The 16,267-nt window shown below is 38.4% G+C and overlaps 1 protein-coding gene across 6 annotated transcripts in view; it reads left to right on the top strand.

The window, feature by feature from the left end:
• The window catches only part of LOC111321593 (atrial natriuretic peptide receptor 1), a 55,596-nt gene that overhangs the window by 19,066 nt on the left and 20,263 nt on the right, over positions 1-16,267 (top strand). For 3 of the 6 annotated variants that reach the window (XM_088736613.1, XM_088736614.1, XM_088736616.1), the window contains 4 exons: positions 9,231-9,907; positions 13,320-13,629; positions 14,940-15,307; positions 15,823-15,955. In XM_088736613.1, the coding sequence (XP_088592739.1) occupies positions 9,530-9,907; positions 13,320-13,629; positions 14,940-15,307; positions 15,823-15,955 (1,189 nt within the window). In that variant the 5' untranslated portion in view covers positions 9,231-9,529. Of the gene's footprint in view, positions 1-3,745; positions 3,903-3,993; positions 4,156-9,230; positions 9,908-13,319; positions 13,630-14,939; positions 15,308-15,822; positions 15,956-16,267 lie in introns of those variants that run through there. The other 3 variants (XM_088736618.1, XM_088736612.1, XM_088736615.1) reach the window with 2 other exon arrangements.

Genomic DNA, 16,267 nt, shown 5'->3' with positions numbered 1-16,267 from the left:
AGCCTCTTCCCATTCCTCTCGCGGCTGCATTTCTCCAAAATTCCACATACACAGCCAGCCACGCGGGCCAAGCCATAATTTAACTTTCTTAATTAAGTGCTCCACTTGTCACAGACTTTAATTAGGTTCCATTCGTGCACCAGAGGCTAGAACCTCTCCTTGATCCGGAATTATTATTTTGCGAGCCACTTCGCTTTCAAACAGATCACCCACTATAAATTTAACTTTGGATCAATTCTTGGCCACTACATGTTGGCGATGAAAAATATTTCAAAGAAAGCAAGAAACCACGCGAGCACAGCTCCATCCTGTTAATTAGTGACCGCTCCCGACGAAGAAAGTCCATCAGAAAAAAGAATCCAATTGTCGGAAGTACTTACAAGTAATTCGGAGAGAAACTAAGGGCAATATACGGAAAAAGGTAAAGGCAGCTTTCAGCTTAACTTTGAAATCAAGCAAACTGACAGACCTCACAAACTAAGTGTGTCTGAACGTAATAAATGTACTTGTAAGCGGTGAATAATGACCATATTGACCAGCAAGTTATCATGCAATAGACAGTTGAAAATTCATTATTCGTTCTCAAATTTGTGAAACAAAAAATCATATCTCAAACCTCATAAAGATAAAACATAAAATAACGTTAAAATAGCGTTAAGCATTGCTTAACTGTGTAGCATATTTGGTTACGATTATCCTAACTTCATGGCGACGATCACTGAAAACTCTGCCGTTAAGGAATTTTACCTTGACCCATAAATTGACAATCAGGTAGCTGAGCGTTGAAAACGAAAAGTTAAGCATTCAAGACGGTGAAAAATACGCACGACAAATGATCAACTGTGAAAGAAAAGATAAGTAAGGCGTGATGCCTTCTCGCTGTGTTTAGCAGGCAGCGAATAACATTGACATAAATCGATAGTCATAGCGCTGAATTCTTCACATTTACCTAGTAGTTTGCTGAACAATCGATCTTCTCCACGATCTAAGTAAGAAATTTTTAAGAAGCAAATAGTCTCAGCGAGTAGGAAGAGCAAATCAAGCGTAACCTATAAGCTTTTTCTCGCCAATCGTCTTTGATTTCTGTCAATCAATTGCTATGAGCTGTGCTGCAGATAAAGCGGTATAGCCTGGGGGCTGAATCTGTGAGCATTGATTACGTTTGTTCAGCTGTCAACAAAAAATTTTAAAGAAGTGCATAAAAATGACCAATGCTTTAGACTTTGACCGCCTTGTCGTCACTAAAAACTGGAGATGTGTTATACTCGTTTCACTCGTTCAAAACCAGTATAAATCAATTTGCTTTCAAGTGCCCCTCAGCCCAGCGAAATCTACATGAGAGATAGAGAGATAGAGAGTAGAGAGAGAGAGAGAGAGAGAGAGAGAGACACGCATGTGTGGCATGGACGCATGCGCATGGGTCACATCATGTCAATATTTTTTTAGTGCCTCCTTTGCTTGACGAGGCTAACCCCAATGAGATGTCTAGATTTTTTAGGATTATTTTACAGTGCTTGTGTACTAAATGGGCTGTAAGCGTGCCATTGCTGTCCTTGTTTGCGGAGAAAGGTTGAGTTGTAACCGCGCCAATCTTAAAAGAAACCGGTAATGGCATCATGCCATTAGTTTCACCGAATGGCGAGGAGAAAGGATTAGAAAAAATTCATAATACCCTGTTTATTTATCGGGTAAGATTTTTTAATTACTGTACAATTATGTGCAAGTGTACTGTATGAATTGCCCAGGGGCGTAGCAAGGATTTTTCAAAGGGGGGTAACAGAGGCTACTCACCATTTACACGGCTGCTCTCCCGCGTGTATCAGCGGGCTCAGTCGTATTATCGCGGCATGAATGCCCATATCAATGGCTTTTACGGCCAAGATATTGTCATGGCGTTTTCGCCACCTGAATAATGTAGGTTGTTTGCTTTAAAGAAGACCTACCAAGGAGGGGTCACGGGCACCCCAGGACCCCCCCTGGCTACGCCCTTGTTGCCTTTCATCGTGATAGTTTAATCAGTACCCGACGGGTTGATAAACGTTGATCTTGCTCAAGTTACAATTTTTCAGCTTAGGAGCACGGTAGGACGTGAAGTAATGGTAATTAAAAAAAAGGTAAAGAAAATGTTTAATAAAAAAATTGACATGAAGATCACTTGCATTTTAATTCCCAGTTTATTAAGTTCTGGTTGAGCTCCGCAAGCTAACTTTAATTTAAGCCTTTAAAGCTGGGTTCAGTGGGTTTTTTGTTTGTTCATAAAAATTTGATGATATCTTGTCTCAGAAGCCGAATCCTTCTACAACGATTTTAAAGATTCTAGCTAATTAAAAGGATAAACAACTCAATCCGACTCAGCAAGATTAATCTAATAATCGAAGATGTCTCTAGCATTTCAGTAAAGGTGGTTTAATCAGTTGTTTTTATTAAGCTTCATGTCTTCACATTTCGTTGATTCTTAAAAACTTGGACCTGCGGACTTAAGTGGGCACTCCACATTAGCGATTCTTACACCTAAGAGGCCGTATCATCGCATCAGCTGATGTTTTTCGGTCTCCTCTCTTAATTTACGACGCCAATCTGTGATGAGATATGTTTACTCATGATGAATTCTTACTTAGTTGACACGCAAAAAGTATCGTAACTTTGCAGTCATGGCCGCCTTGCTTTCTGCATGATTACTCAGTGAACTGACTTCTTCGAGAATAATCTCAGATATCAGTGATTGCCTTTTGCCATCTCGAAGCCGCGCACTATGCGTGGAGGGAAGGCTTGAGGGTCTATTTTTTTTCTTTGATATTACAGTCTAATGGTTAAAAGAACTATTTTTCCCATTCAAGTCTTCAGTTCGATTATGAGACTTAAATTAACCACGAGGGCTAGACTGTATGTCTCCTTGTGCGCCAGTCTGTGTGATGGAGTGATTGCTTTAGAGTTAAAAAAAGTCAATTAGTAAATGATATCATGTTGTGCCTGTGTAAGAGTCGTAGAATTCTTGCCGTGAGATTGTTCCAGTGACTTGTTATGCCTGTGTAAGAGTCGTAGAATTCTTGCAGTGAGATTGTTACAATCACTTTAGTCCTTGGGCTTTCACGGCTCACAGTAAACAGTAGAAGTCCTCGTTAAGTACCTGGTCACTCTATGTCCAGAACACTCCATGCTCCAGTAATCAAAGTAATTCGCAGGGTTTTTATTTCCGTTACACTATGACTATCTTGGGACTGGTACAGAACGTGAGTAATATGCCTAAATCGATATCGGCTCTGGTTTGATCATGCTTTCGATTTTTCGTCGATCGAGGAAGATCAAAAGAAAACAAGAATCTTCCGACCTTGGCATGCCTCCAATTTTTTTCGTGGTGCTAGCTCGAAAACGATGAATCACAAACTGATCCCCGGCAGTGAGCTTGTTATTGTCAGGGGGGGGGGGGGATTTTCGATAGCGTGTTATGTTTGACGCTGCTTAGCTACGCTTATTTACAGCGTGACTACTTCTATCCGGCTTTGCTCTGAGATTTAAAGAAGAAGCTGAGAAAACTCTGCAGTTGAGCCATGCTTTTTTTTACGACCTTCGAGTGTCTGGTCGTCGTCGAAATGTGTAATCCATTCCATCAAATAACGATTGAAATGATGTCAAACATTTTTTAAGAAGAATGCTTTGCATGATAAATATAACTAAATATAGTTTAGATTTTTAGTGACGTCAGATCAAAAGGGCACATTCACGATAAGTTTTCAAGTTTCAGGTGTCATTTATTTCGGTTGACTGCCGGCGCTCCTTCATCTCTTCACAGCAGTAAAATTAATCATAAATGATGTCCAACCGCATAGGTCCGGAGAAAGACTTGGATTCGAGCTCTTGCCGAAATATGGACTCTTACAGATGACATTAACAGTTCTGTGCAGGTATTTCACTTATTGCAGCCGGATATTAGAAAAAATTATAGGTTACATAAATTGTCAAATTGCTTTGTGGACACAAAGCCGCGACCCGGAATGCCAGTCGGTTTAATATTTGAGGTTTGTTTGTAAACGCGGACTCGACTCGCTCGCTGTATTTGACATGAGTTTTCGCGGAAAAGAGGCACAGTTGCTTTTCGTAGCGTGAATGTAAGAAAAGTAACAGGCGATGGTCAGTGTAACGAATGCGGTGTGAAAGGTTTGTACAACTGAATTTCAACCACGTCAGAAATCCAAGATTCTAATTGATGCATTCTTAAGCAGAAACCCTCGAATCATTCGAAAACTTTTGTAGGTTTTCTCGATCAAAGTGCAGTAATATCGATCAACTGAATACTCGGGTTAAGGTGTGTAAACAAAGATTTCGTCTTTCGACGTGTCTTAGCGGTTTACACAGCGAAGATCACTTCAGGTTTTAAACGTAATTATCTGAGTGATCATATTAGTGAAGCAGACAATCGACCTTCTGTATAGAGCAACAAAGCATCATATTTGGTGAATATGATGCGATAGTAGCTAGTTAAACAGACTGTTCCAGGTCTTTTGTACGTGACTGGCTTCCATTTCGACAACCAAACCAATGTTTGTTTATTTGTTTTTATTTCGGGTGAGATAATTCAATGCTGAAAATGATGAGAGTTTTTTAAGCCTACATAAAATCGATTATTATTGTCAGTCATTGTTTTCGCAATTAGTTGAGATTTTATATGTGATCTGTTGCGATTCTTTTGCTGTAATAAGCTTTGAGAAGAACAAGCTTTATTTGCGGCTTTCTTATGGGTTCAATATTTCATAATAAGCTCACAAAGTCAATTTGTTTTATCAGCCGGCATTGTGTTACTCTCTCCCACGAGCGAGAACAGTAGTTTCTTCAAGATTTTTCTCAGTTCAACTGTCTGAAGTGCTTCATACGCCACTTAGCGGCATGTCGACACGATTAATTTTCTGTTCTCTGGGCCTTTGTCTGAGCACAAACTTCCTTTGTTGGCCATCTGTTCTTCCGGTAATTCTTGACTATTCAAGTGGCTGTACGTACATAATTCGAGAGTGTGATTCAGATAGGAGTTACTTTACCACCGTACCGTCACTCACAGCTCTTCTTTCGATGAAGGCGAAACCTTAGACTGGCTATAATTGCTTAAAGCGCTCTGCCTATGGCGTTCGTAATATTTTGGCTTAGCACTTACATTCACCGCAAACCCACAGTATCAAACTAGATTAAACATTCATCTCGAGCCCTTTTCATTTTCTATTTATTCTTCGTGTTCCGCTTTCATAAAAAGTCGAAAATCAATGTAATTATTATCATATTACGGTCTTCCAGCAAAGAGAGTCAAGCTGTAAAATACAGCCAGGTATTGATCTTTTCGCCGTTTGCCAGACAGATTTATGTAAAATAGCTCAATAAAAATATATTGGCACTCAAATATTGCTCGAGGCAAGAAAAAACGACTCGTCAATCGTTTCTGGAAGACGAATGATGTTTTTGTCAGTTTTCTTTCACATCGAATTTGGCGAGAAAGTCTGAATTTCGATGCCGCTTATAACCAAAAACCGCCACAACTAAAGAGAGCGCACTAATTTTGATCGCGTGTCAGTGATGTACATTAAGATATAAACGATTTGAACTATCTCCATTGTGATGCGACTTTTAAAGAAAAAGCAATCACGGTTAACATGCCTTTCTAATCAAGCGGAAATCGATCAGTTGTCACTTACTCGCAAGTGCATCTTACAAATCAACATTAATTAGTAAAAATCGAACATAAACAAGGAAATGTGCTTCCTAGTGTTTTCTAATTCGGCAATATTTTGGAATAATACCACTCTGGAGATATTATTCTAAAATTAACTGTTCAAAAGTTGTTATTTGTCAAGTTAATAAGGTCAACAGCTCGTCACGTTTTATCCATCTCCTTTTAAAATGACAACTTCAAGGTATGTGCATATTTGAGCAAATGTTGTTGTGACCTTTTCGTCTTTAACGAAATGTGCCAGCTACGTGCGAGAACACACGCTGGGCTAAGGTCGAACCCCTACTGGTAGTGCTCTTCAAGCTTGCCATGGTTCACCACTTTTTGTTGTTTTCAAGGCCTTTTAGATGTCATTACTGCTTAGTTGAAAGTACCATAGTGGCCATTATTTGATTTGATTCGTGTATTTGCATCTGTTACGGACCAGTTACTGAACATATTTGTCACACTCCTCAATGGTCGACTCCGAATTACGCCGCACAATTTTTGCCATTAAAACAATCATTACGAGCGACTTTTGTCTCTCAAAAATCTATTCACAGATGATGAAAATTTATTGGTCGTAGGCAACTTTCATCATATATTCAGCATTGCTAGTGGCTAATAAGGCTTGTCCCATTTTCAAAATGCAACGATCCAAGTTTCTTGTTGTGTGCGAACTTATCAGATATTTTGAAGGTGAAATTCAGAAGCCTATTTAAGTATTGTCTTTTTTTTTTCTTACTTTTTTCGCCCCGAGGGTGAAATTTTTATAACTCTCTCCGAGGCGAAAGAAGGAAGGAGTATAGAGGGGGGGGGGGGGGGGGGGGAAGAGGTGTAGGAGAAAACTAAGGGGCAAGGGGAAAGGGAAGTGTTAGTATCTTTGTTGGCTAAGAAAGGCCGGAATGAGGTAAAAAAATCAAAGAATTCCAAACGCGTCTGACTTGCCCATTACATCGTCTGCTTTAGAAAAAGTGATCCTCTCCTATTGACCTAGTTAGAAAAAGCCGAACTTTGTCGTCTTATTAAAAGTACGTAGATCACGAATGGTAATTTTTTTTTGATCTCAAAGGAGGATTAGGTTGTTATAGAATTGGTCTCTCCTTTTTCCTGACAACTTTATTATCACGTGTGCACGATATTAACGTTTCCGTGCAGAGTTTGGAAATCTCATTGCACAGAGTTCGAACTATAAAAGGCGATGATTGACAGGAAACACTAAAGTGCTATAATTTTGCTTCGAAATGTAATGAAAACGACGGGCGAATTGGTTCGTCACTCGGTGGTTGACAATTCATTAACGTTTGGTGATTGTAAAGGAAACCAACATTTTTGTATGTCTAGTGTGTATGAATCTATATACATATAAAGAAGCCCTTGGTGAAGAAAATGCTAGATTTACATGTGATTATTATTGGTTGACGTTTCGATCCGTGCTACACGTAGGTGGTGACATTTACTGTTACTAAGAGCAGTAATAAAATCGAAGATTTTTCAGCCGTGTGGAGAAAGAAATAAAACTTTCATTTTAGTTATTTGATTCCTCTAAGCTGTAAAAACAAATTTCAAATTTCAAATTCATTTTGGTTTTCTCCGAAAAGAATAAAAAAAGTGGGGTTTGAAACTTTTTTTTACTAAAGTTCAAGTCTGCTTTTCTGGTAATAAAAGTAAAACAAGCAACAAAAAAGATGAAGTAAATTACTTCGAATTTCATTTCGACCCAGCGAGAACAATTGAAAAAAAAAAAAAAGAGGAAAGTTGCCAGACGTTTTTGTATTGCGGAAAAGGAAAATGGATTTTGTAAATAGAGCCATATTCCATTTTTACAGCACGGAAGAAAAACGAAGAAATTCTGGCCGCTAGCAATCAGCTTTTTGGTTGCATTATGGACTAACTAGTCTGAATTTTTGACCCCATGTCCAAACTTAATAACTGTCACTGCAGAATTTTGTTTTTGCTGTGTGTATGCGCAAGGAATTTAAAACCATTGCTTTCGTTCTTGCATGCATGTTTTCGTTTTTTCTCCTTTCGCTCTGTATTTATTTGATGCACGTCTCAAAGTGAACAGCCAGACGAAGAACTACCCTATGGAAATTCCGTCAATATTCAAATATTTTTTTACCACATAACACCAGCAATGATAATAAAAGTAACCATGTCCATAATGTTCGCTTAATAAAGTAACCATAATGATGTTGATAAATATGATATTAATAACATCATCATTATTCAATTTGACCTCTCAAAGGTGCCACCTGGCAGTTTATCATGCATTGAAAAACTTAATGATCTTAGAAAAAGACTTTCGTTCATTAGGAAATGAAAGATACTAAGATTGTGAAGTTCCGTCTTTTACTTGATCTGTTTCAGAATGGAAGTGCTTCGATGAAGTTTTAGTTAATCGCAAGCCACTCTTTTGACACGGAATGGAAGTAAACCTTTAAAAATAAAAAAAGGGTGCAGTTGTGTTTTATGTCAAACGACTAAGCTAGACAACAGTTTTTGCAGACAAGCATGCAATTTGAATTTCTTCTGTGACGAAGAGGACGATACGAAACCCCAACAACAACGAGAAGGAGAGAGAGCCATCAGACGAAAGGCTCAATCAGCGGAACATGGCTCCGCGCCTTCTGTTCCAAGTACATAATAAAATTTCGTTCTGTGACCCATAATTTAAGAGTTAATCTAACATAATATTAACATTATTTCGAAGATTTTTTGTCTCATTTTTTATTAGCAGCATTTGGTAATTATGTTATGGTTCTTTTTAGAACAATTTTTTCCCTTTATGAAGAATAATGCCATCTTCTGTCTTGTTTACTTAATTTCACAGCAGAATAAGGCCATCTTCTGTCTTGTTTACTTAATTTCACAGCACGCCCACTTTTTTGGAGAAATTAAGGAGAAACCATAAGCATCACGTACCAACCTAATTAATCTTGGACCAATATTAAAAACGAATGTTCAAGTCAAACATTAAAAATGCATCACCATCCCGGTTCATGAAAAACTCCATTTCGGACAATATTTTCTGGATTGCTTCTTTTAATAGAAACTTAAGTCTTCATTATGATATTTGTTTGCGAGCTTCTTGGTAAGATCAGTATCTTTTGCCAGCCATCTGCCTCTCTTAAAATAAAAAAAAAACGAACCAGCCAATCGTAAGGCAAAGATACTGATACCAGTTTTATTTTTGTTAAGAGCATCGACGATCAGATCGCAAAACATTAGGGCGCTATATAGTGACTAGCAATGGTGTTTCGATGAACTCGACATCATCACCTTTTGGCAGTTGTTTTCTTTATTTATAAAAGTAAAGTGGCAGTGCTTAGCCACGTGAGGTTGGCAAAACATTTGCCAGGTAATGTTGATATTTAAATTGCAGCCAAATTAATTAACATAATTAACATATACCTGCGCGAATCGGGATGTTTGATGTCCTTTTACGCGGTAGCTTTTCAAATTTCGTATTCTTGGTTTTGTTCTGTGCTTGGAAATTTTAAAACAACCCTGTTTTTTCATATTTTTTAATTTCTTGCAGGTCATCAACCGAGGAAACACTTTGGCAAACCGTGAATTTGGAAAGTGTTTAAATAAGGAAGCACATTATTTTTCGATGAAATTTAATCAACATCCATTGTCTATGCTTGCGTTTTTGTTCTGTGGCCTAAAACACCGACAATTTCACTAGATAGCACGGAATACCATCTTCGAACGATCTGCTGAATTGATTTCACTTGTGAAAACAGATCCAGATAGACGATCTTTTTGATTCCGTGACTACTAACAAGGTAAAGCAGCACGAATGTGGTTTGTGATTAGGGAAAAACATCCGTCGCAATGGCTGTAAGGACATGCGGATGGCTGGCTCTCTTTGCCGTTCTATTTCACGTCCCTTCGCCGACCGCAGAAGAAGTTAAACTTGGCCTTTTGATCCCTTTCAAACGCGCTGAACGAATCGGAAACTATTTCAATCGAGGCGAGTTCTTTGCTTCCGCCATGAGTATCGCGGTGGACCATATCAACGGAAGGTCTGACCTTCTGACTGGTATGAATGTCACTTTCATCTGGAACGACACCGACTGTAAAGAGCTTAAAACATTGCAGTCCGTTGTATATCAAATGAATCAAGGCGTTACGGCGTTTATCGGACCGGGATGTAGCTGTAACACTTCTGCCAGGCTGGCCGCATCATTCAATAAGACCATGATATCATATGTAAGTAGCTCTTTTTATCCTGTTAATTGGGAAATGATAATTTGGGTGTGTACTTCTGTAAAATGTCCACTTGAAGAGGCAACAAGCCAAATATTATTTGCTTAGTTCATATTTATATTATGCGGGATCGCGTTTAAAGGAAAAAAATATTTCCAAAGTCTTAAATTATTACTACCGGTGTAGCTCCAATCTTGTTCATTTTTCAATGGGGAAAATTGAGTAGACCAGTTATCGAGCAAAGGACCAAAGCATAGCTTTTTTTTTTCACGAAGTTTTAAGTTTGTTAGTCAATGAAAATTTGCGTTTAATTAATCGTTCTTGGTTTTAAAAGAGAGACGATGAAATAAAAGCGAGTCATAGAAATGTCTCTTCGCCGTTAAAAGCCCTCGTTAAAAAAAATGAAATTTTATAGCAAACTATAAGCGCCTCACTTTTTCAGACCTTCAAGATTCTTTTTCATAAGAACATTAAATATGCCAAAAACGACCATATCTTGCGAGAAAAGTGCCGCCGTGTGAATTTGATACATTTAAAGAAAACACCTGGATTTTTAATTAGTAATAATTATCATTAAAAAAAAAAAAAAAAAAACATTTTGTCGCTATTGGTCCTAAGCGAAATACTCGTATATATTTTTAGAAAGATCGAAACTGTTCAATATCCGTTTCGAATTCAGAATTATATTCACTTTTAACAATTCGGCTTTTTTTCGGAGGTGATCCAATTTATGTTTGACATGTCACTCGATAATTGAGGGTGTATCTTCGTCATAAAAACTGGCGTCTCCTCTTGGTGTTCTTCTTTTCTTTCTTGGTTTAAAGAAACGCAAATTTACAGCTGTATAGTTTTGTTTTCATGATGCTCTTAAACTCTTCTCAGAAAAAAACATTCTTATCAGAGGAAACGACAGTTTTCATAGTTAACTTGTGAATAAGTCCTTTATTGACCAAGCTTGTTCGGTCAAGATGGTTGGATATTAGCCTTGCTTTTTCTTTTTTTTTTGCATTCGGTCAATGTTCAGCCATTTTGATCTCACGCATGGTCAATAACACATAATTAATAGATGGCTTAGGGCCCGTGACCGATAAAACGCGCACTCTGATTGGCTAAAAGCAATTATACAGCGTTAATACCCTCCGGCCGATAATGGTTATGAAAAATTAGCTCCGACGAATTCGCTCCGACGAAGGGCTAACGCTCGAAACGTCAGCTTTTGTAATCGTTACGGTAGCCAATTTACCATTTCAACTTGGTTGATATATCCAAATTATTTCGTTATCCCCACCGACGCAGCCCCAAACAGTTTCTTTAGAAACTATCAGCCTTTATTCATATGAAAAATTAGTAACAGGACAAAATGTCAGACAAGTAACGCGGCAGTTCTTTTCGCTTTATGAAAATTCGAGCGCATGGAACCGATGAAAGCTGATTAACAGCCAGTCAAAGTAGACTCAATTAAATACAAACAGCTTAAGTTTTATAGGAACAGCTGAGGTACAGTTTAAAATTACCTCTGAGATTGTGCTGGAAGGAACGAGGTAAACAAGCAAGACTGCATTCAAACTCATATCTAGTGTAAGAAACCGTAAAAAATTCGCTTTGGAAAACTGTCATTGACATGATTACATTACAACGAAGTTTTCCCAAAATAAATGTTGGAATGAAGCCGTTTTGAGCTTATCATCTAGTAGCCTGGGAGGGCGCAATTAAAGAACAATCAAAGTTTGCCTGGTTGTATATAAAACCTAAATCGTTTAGCAGAACACCTCAAAACAACCCAGTAGTCTCAACAACTACTGAAGGTTTAAGTTTTGTCATAGATAGCTCAGTAGTTTGCAGCAATAAATTCACTCGCTATTAAACAACCAAGTTTAAATCATCTTCTAGGAACATCAGATGTAAACAATCGAGCGGATTCTGTTAGTAGAAGATTACTTCATTTAGTTTTAGATGTTCAAATGGCTTGTTTGAAAGTTCAATTCAATCATTTATTACATCCATTTTGAAATCACTGGTGGTCCCTGTAATCTAATTGGCTCTAATTGGTGCGATTTTTTCACGAATCGCACCATTTTTTGCTCTAAATCGCATCATTTTACGCTTGACTGAGTTTTTGACATATGACATCAAAGTCTTTCTGTTTTGCATACAAAATAATATGTAAAAGCGTTTTCCGGTTCCGCTTTTTATTTAAAAACCGACTCAGTACTGCATCAATAAATATATCTTATTAACCAAGCAATAGAGCATTTTGATTGGTTGATTTTAGTTATTGGCCCTCTGACTGCCCAAGTCGTGTAATAAAATATTTGAATTGACCAAGTCTCGTATTTGGGTGATTTCAAAATGGATGTAATAAAGTGGTAATTGAACCTCGTGCCGTCCAATTTTGGTCTGAAATCATACTTGTGATTTCAAACCGCACTCGTTCGATTTTGAAATCACGCGTATGATTTCAGCCCAAATTGCACTCCACTCAGTTTAATTACCATTAGAAATCTCCCAGAAGGCGAAGATATGATGTCGGAAGCGAAGGCGAAGATCAGACTACACGACCATAACATGTCTTAGCACAACTTGAACTAGTATGATACTGCCTTCTCCGAAGATTACCGAGTTCAGGTGACTTTTTCGCCGCGTAAAAACTACGATATTGTCCACTATCCTATTGATAAATCTCCCATTATGTAGTTCTTGGCCTAATTAAGCTTCCCGATAAAGTTAAATTAAGTACGTGTCAGCTATTTTACGATCGTGTACTAGACAAAAAAATCTTCTAATTTTTTCTCTGTCTTAAATTGTATCTGAGATCCATGATAATGCTACACTAGAAGTACATCTTTGTAGCACGTGAACCCTAGCTTCTTCAGAATAAATATAAGGAGATTCTGTCTAACAGATATAGGGTGCTACTATCAGTATTGGATTGATATTCCTATATCTATACGGGAGAAGCCCACTAAAAAAACGTTTTGAAAGAGCACTTTTCTAACCTTACCTTTTTCAGTACTGATTAATGTCTTCCTTTGACCATGTTTTATTTACATATTTGTTGTTTGAGGTGTGATTCCTTTTCTCTCTCTTATATTTGTATCGCTTCCTTTTACTATATGAAAATATGTAATTTAACGTAAAGGGCATTTAATTAGCTCGCTATAGTATGCCCCTCTTCGTCTTCTTATCTTTCTTGTAATTATTCATTAGATTCTAATTTGTTGAAATGGAGGAATTTAAAAAAATACAATACAATACAATAGATAAATCTCTAACCAGTGGATAGCACCAGTACGTTTTGTTGACATTTATCTGCTACATAGTGATTTGTCCTTTGGATAGTGTTATCTGTCCTTCGAACAACTGGAACCAGGTGTCCACAATTTTCCAACTTTTTGTTCTCAATTTGTTTTTACAGATGTGTGGAAATCCGGAGGTTTCATACAAAAGGTTGTATCCGACCTTTATTCGAACGTTTGCTGTTGACACTAAACTTACTCCAAGTCTACTGTCACTGCTCAAACACTTCAATTGGAAGAGAGTGGCGATCATCTGCGAAAACGTAACGAAATGGATCGAAATGAAGGACAACTTGGCAACACGACTGAGGGCGAAAGGAATAACTGTGGCGCTGGAGCTGCTTACGCATCATTCAGCGTTGTACAGGCCTAAAAACCATTCAGACAACTACAGAGAAATCATGAAAAAGATAAAAGAAGAAGCTCGAAGTACGTATTAAGTTTCTTAGATTATTGCAATAAAGATTTCAGCATAGGTTCAACTGTTTTCGCCATTCTCATTCCAAATAACACCTCTTTAGCTGTTATTGCATGAAATAATTTCCGCTTTTCTTGTCCCAAATAACCACCACTATCATAATAGTTATTATTAAAAACTAGATCATTGGATAATGCAATTCAAGACTTTTTATTGGCTTAGCCATTATGGTATATCAGCCAATATACCATAATCTACAAATATGATAAGCGTAGGTGTCAGCTTAAAATTAAAAGGGAGCTAAAAATTTAATAAAGTTTAATAATTTAATTTAACGTTTTTAATAAAACAATTATTCCACTCGCGCTTGTTGGATATGGGATGATTATAGCCAACGAGGCGCGTAGCGCCGAGTTGGCTATCTATCATCTCATATCCAACGCGCGCTCGTGGAATAATTGTTAATTATTGCATGAAAGCCAACTTTAAAACATTCCATTACTGATAGTATCCCAAAAATGCCTAATATGCTACTGCATCTGTTACCAACGCTCTCGTTCGACTTAATTCTTTCCGCCGCTAGTATCACGACCGTGCCATTATTCTTACCCTTGTCTTTACCGCAAACAGCACTCCTGCAAATCTCACTGCCGCTGCCGTTAGGGGGGGGGGGGGGTTGCCAACACAGCTAATGTGGGAGATGCTGTAGGGGTATAAACTACACTCTTACTCGCTTCATGCTGCAAAAACTAGGATAAACTCTAGCTAGATGAGCCCGTCGGCCAGAGAGCAGACTTAACCTTCCGTCCACTGCGGATATGTCATTAGTGCTTCTGCTACAGCTGTTATTACAACACCCCTATCCTCACAGCGTGTTGTTGCCACTCTCAATGACATTCTTGTTAATGTCACTGTCATTGCCATGGTTACGTCGCTTGCGCTACACGACAATTTGTATCACCATTTCGCAGCCGAGCGACCTCGGCAATCGTTGTCATTATTGCATTGGAACCTCTGGTTTAAGACACCTTTACTTGGAGGAGCCAACTTGGCTAATAAGCCAACTGTGAGCTGGTCAATATGTTGGTTCGTAAACAACCGGTGTAGTGATGACTGAACGGCTGTGAATATTTAACAATTATTCGCCGAAGGCGAGGTGAATATCGTCGAATAATCCCCTCGACTTCGTCTCGGGGATTATTCGACGAACCGCTCGACCAATCAGATTGCTGGAAACTCTTTGCTCAGCTGTGAAATTATACTAAATGGGAATATCATACATTTAAACTGTCGCTTAATAACACATATGCTTCCTTTCTAGTTGTGGTTTTTGTGTCCGATTTGAACATAGCCAGGGAAGGAATGCTTCACGCATATGATGAAGACATGACAAATGGCGATTACGCTTTTATAATGTTTGAACTGGATCAAGCTCAAATGGCGGTGTACACCGAAAAGCCTTTCAAGTGGTTTTTCAGCAGCCACAAGGAAACTTTGAATAGATATAATCATTTGCAAAAAGCTTTCGAAGCTGTTTTTGTTCTGGCTATAAAAAGCCCCACATCTGAAAGCTATACCAAGTTTGCAGAGGAGTTGAAGCGCCGTTCCCCTGACCCTCCCTTTTACAGTGAGAAATACAAAGGCTATCTGTGGAAAAACAATTCAAGGTTCCTTGCGAACAAAACTCGGGTAGGCGACTGATTTTATGCTAAGCGATTATCATATACTGATTTATGCTTTGATAACATATGCAGCTGCCGCTTGAATACCGCGCAAGATTTTGGATAATGAGGCTCAGGTTGTGTCGTGTTCTTGTGCAAAACGAGTTACTCTCACGGCTCTTCTCTTTTTTTCTACTCAAGGTATCTGCGATGCCCTGTTTTTTTTTCGCAGTAATTGTTATTCTCCAACATCGAAAATAGTCGTATATTTGGGTGTGAACGTCCTTTTTGTTTTTCACTTGGTAATAACAGCTTGACTGTGCTTGGCCTCAGTATGGAACAAATTCTCTTCTGAGTTCTTCTGCCACTTCAAGGCACGAGTTTCTCTTCTGTACCTAGTTATACAAGCAGTTCTTCACAGCTGTAATTCTATAAACCTGACCTTCGATTTTTTTTTTTTTTTTTTTTTTTAATAGTGAATTCTGAATTTTATTTGCCTGACCTTGGATTGCAATAACGGTATTATTTTTTTTTGCTCCTTAGCCACCTATCTACGGAGCGTATCTTTACGATGCCGTGTACCAGTACGCGATTGCGCTCAACAAGACACTGGCAAGGAAGGAAGCTTTGACAGGACAGAACATTGCAAACAAGTTACATGACATCCAATACGACAGTAAGTCGCCTTCCTTGTTTTTGCATCGTTACTTTATTAGTTAGTGGGGGACACGGTGACATAATGGTCAGTCCACTGAGCTGCAGGTCGATAGATCCGAGATCGAGACTTGGCTGTTTCATTGTGTTGTGTTCCAGGGAGAAATAATTTACTTTCACAGCTTCTTTCTCCACCCAGGAGCATAAATAGTTACTGGCGAATTGTCAGGGAATCCCGATGAAATGCCGGAGGGTAACCTTGCGATGGACTAGTATCCCATCCGGGTGCGGGGTGGTCGTAATACTCCCTGGGAAATGGGATAAGCCCCGGTCG

Source organism: Stylophora pistillata, chromosome 10 (genome assembly GCF_964205215.1).
Source record: "Stylophora pistillata chromosome 10, jaStyPist1.2, whole genome shotgun sequence".
In the NCBI taxonomy this organism is placed as follows: Eukaryota; Metazoa; Cnidaria; class Anthozoa; order Scleractinia; family Pocilloporidae; genus Stylophora; species Stylophora pistillata.
This window is presented reverse-complemented; position numbering and strand designations above follow the sequence as displayed.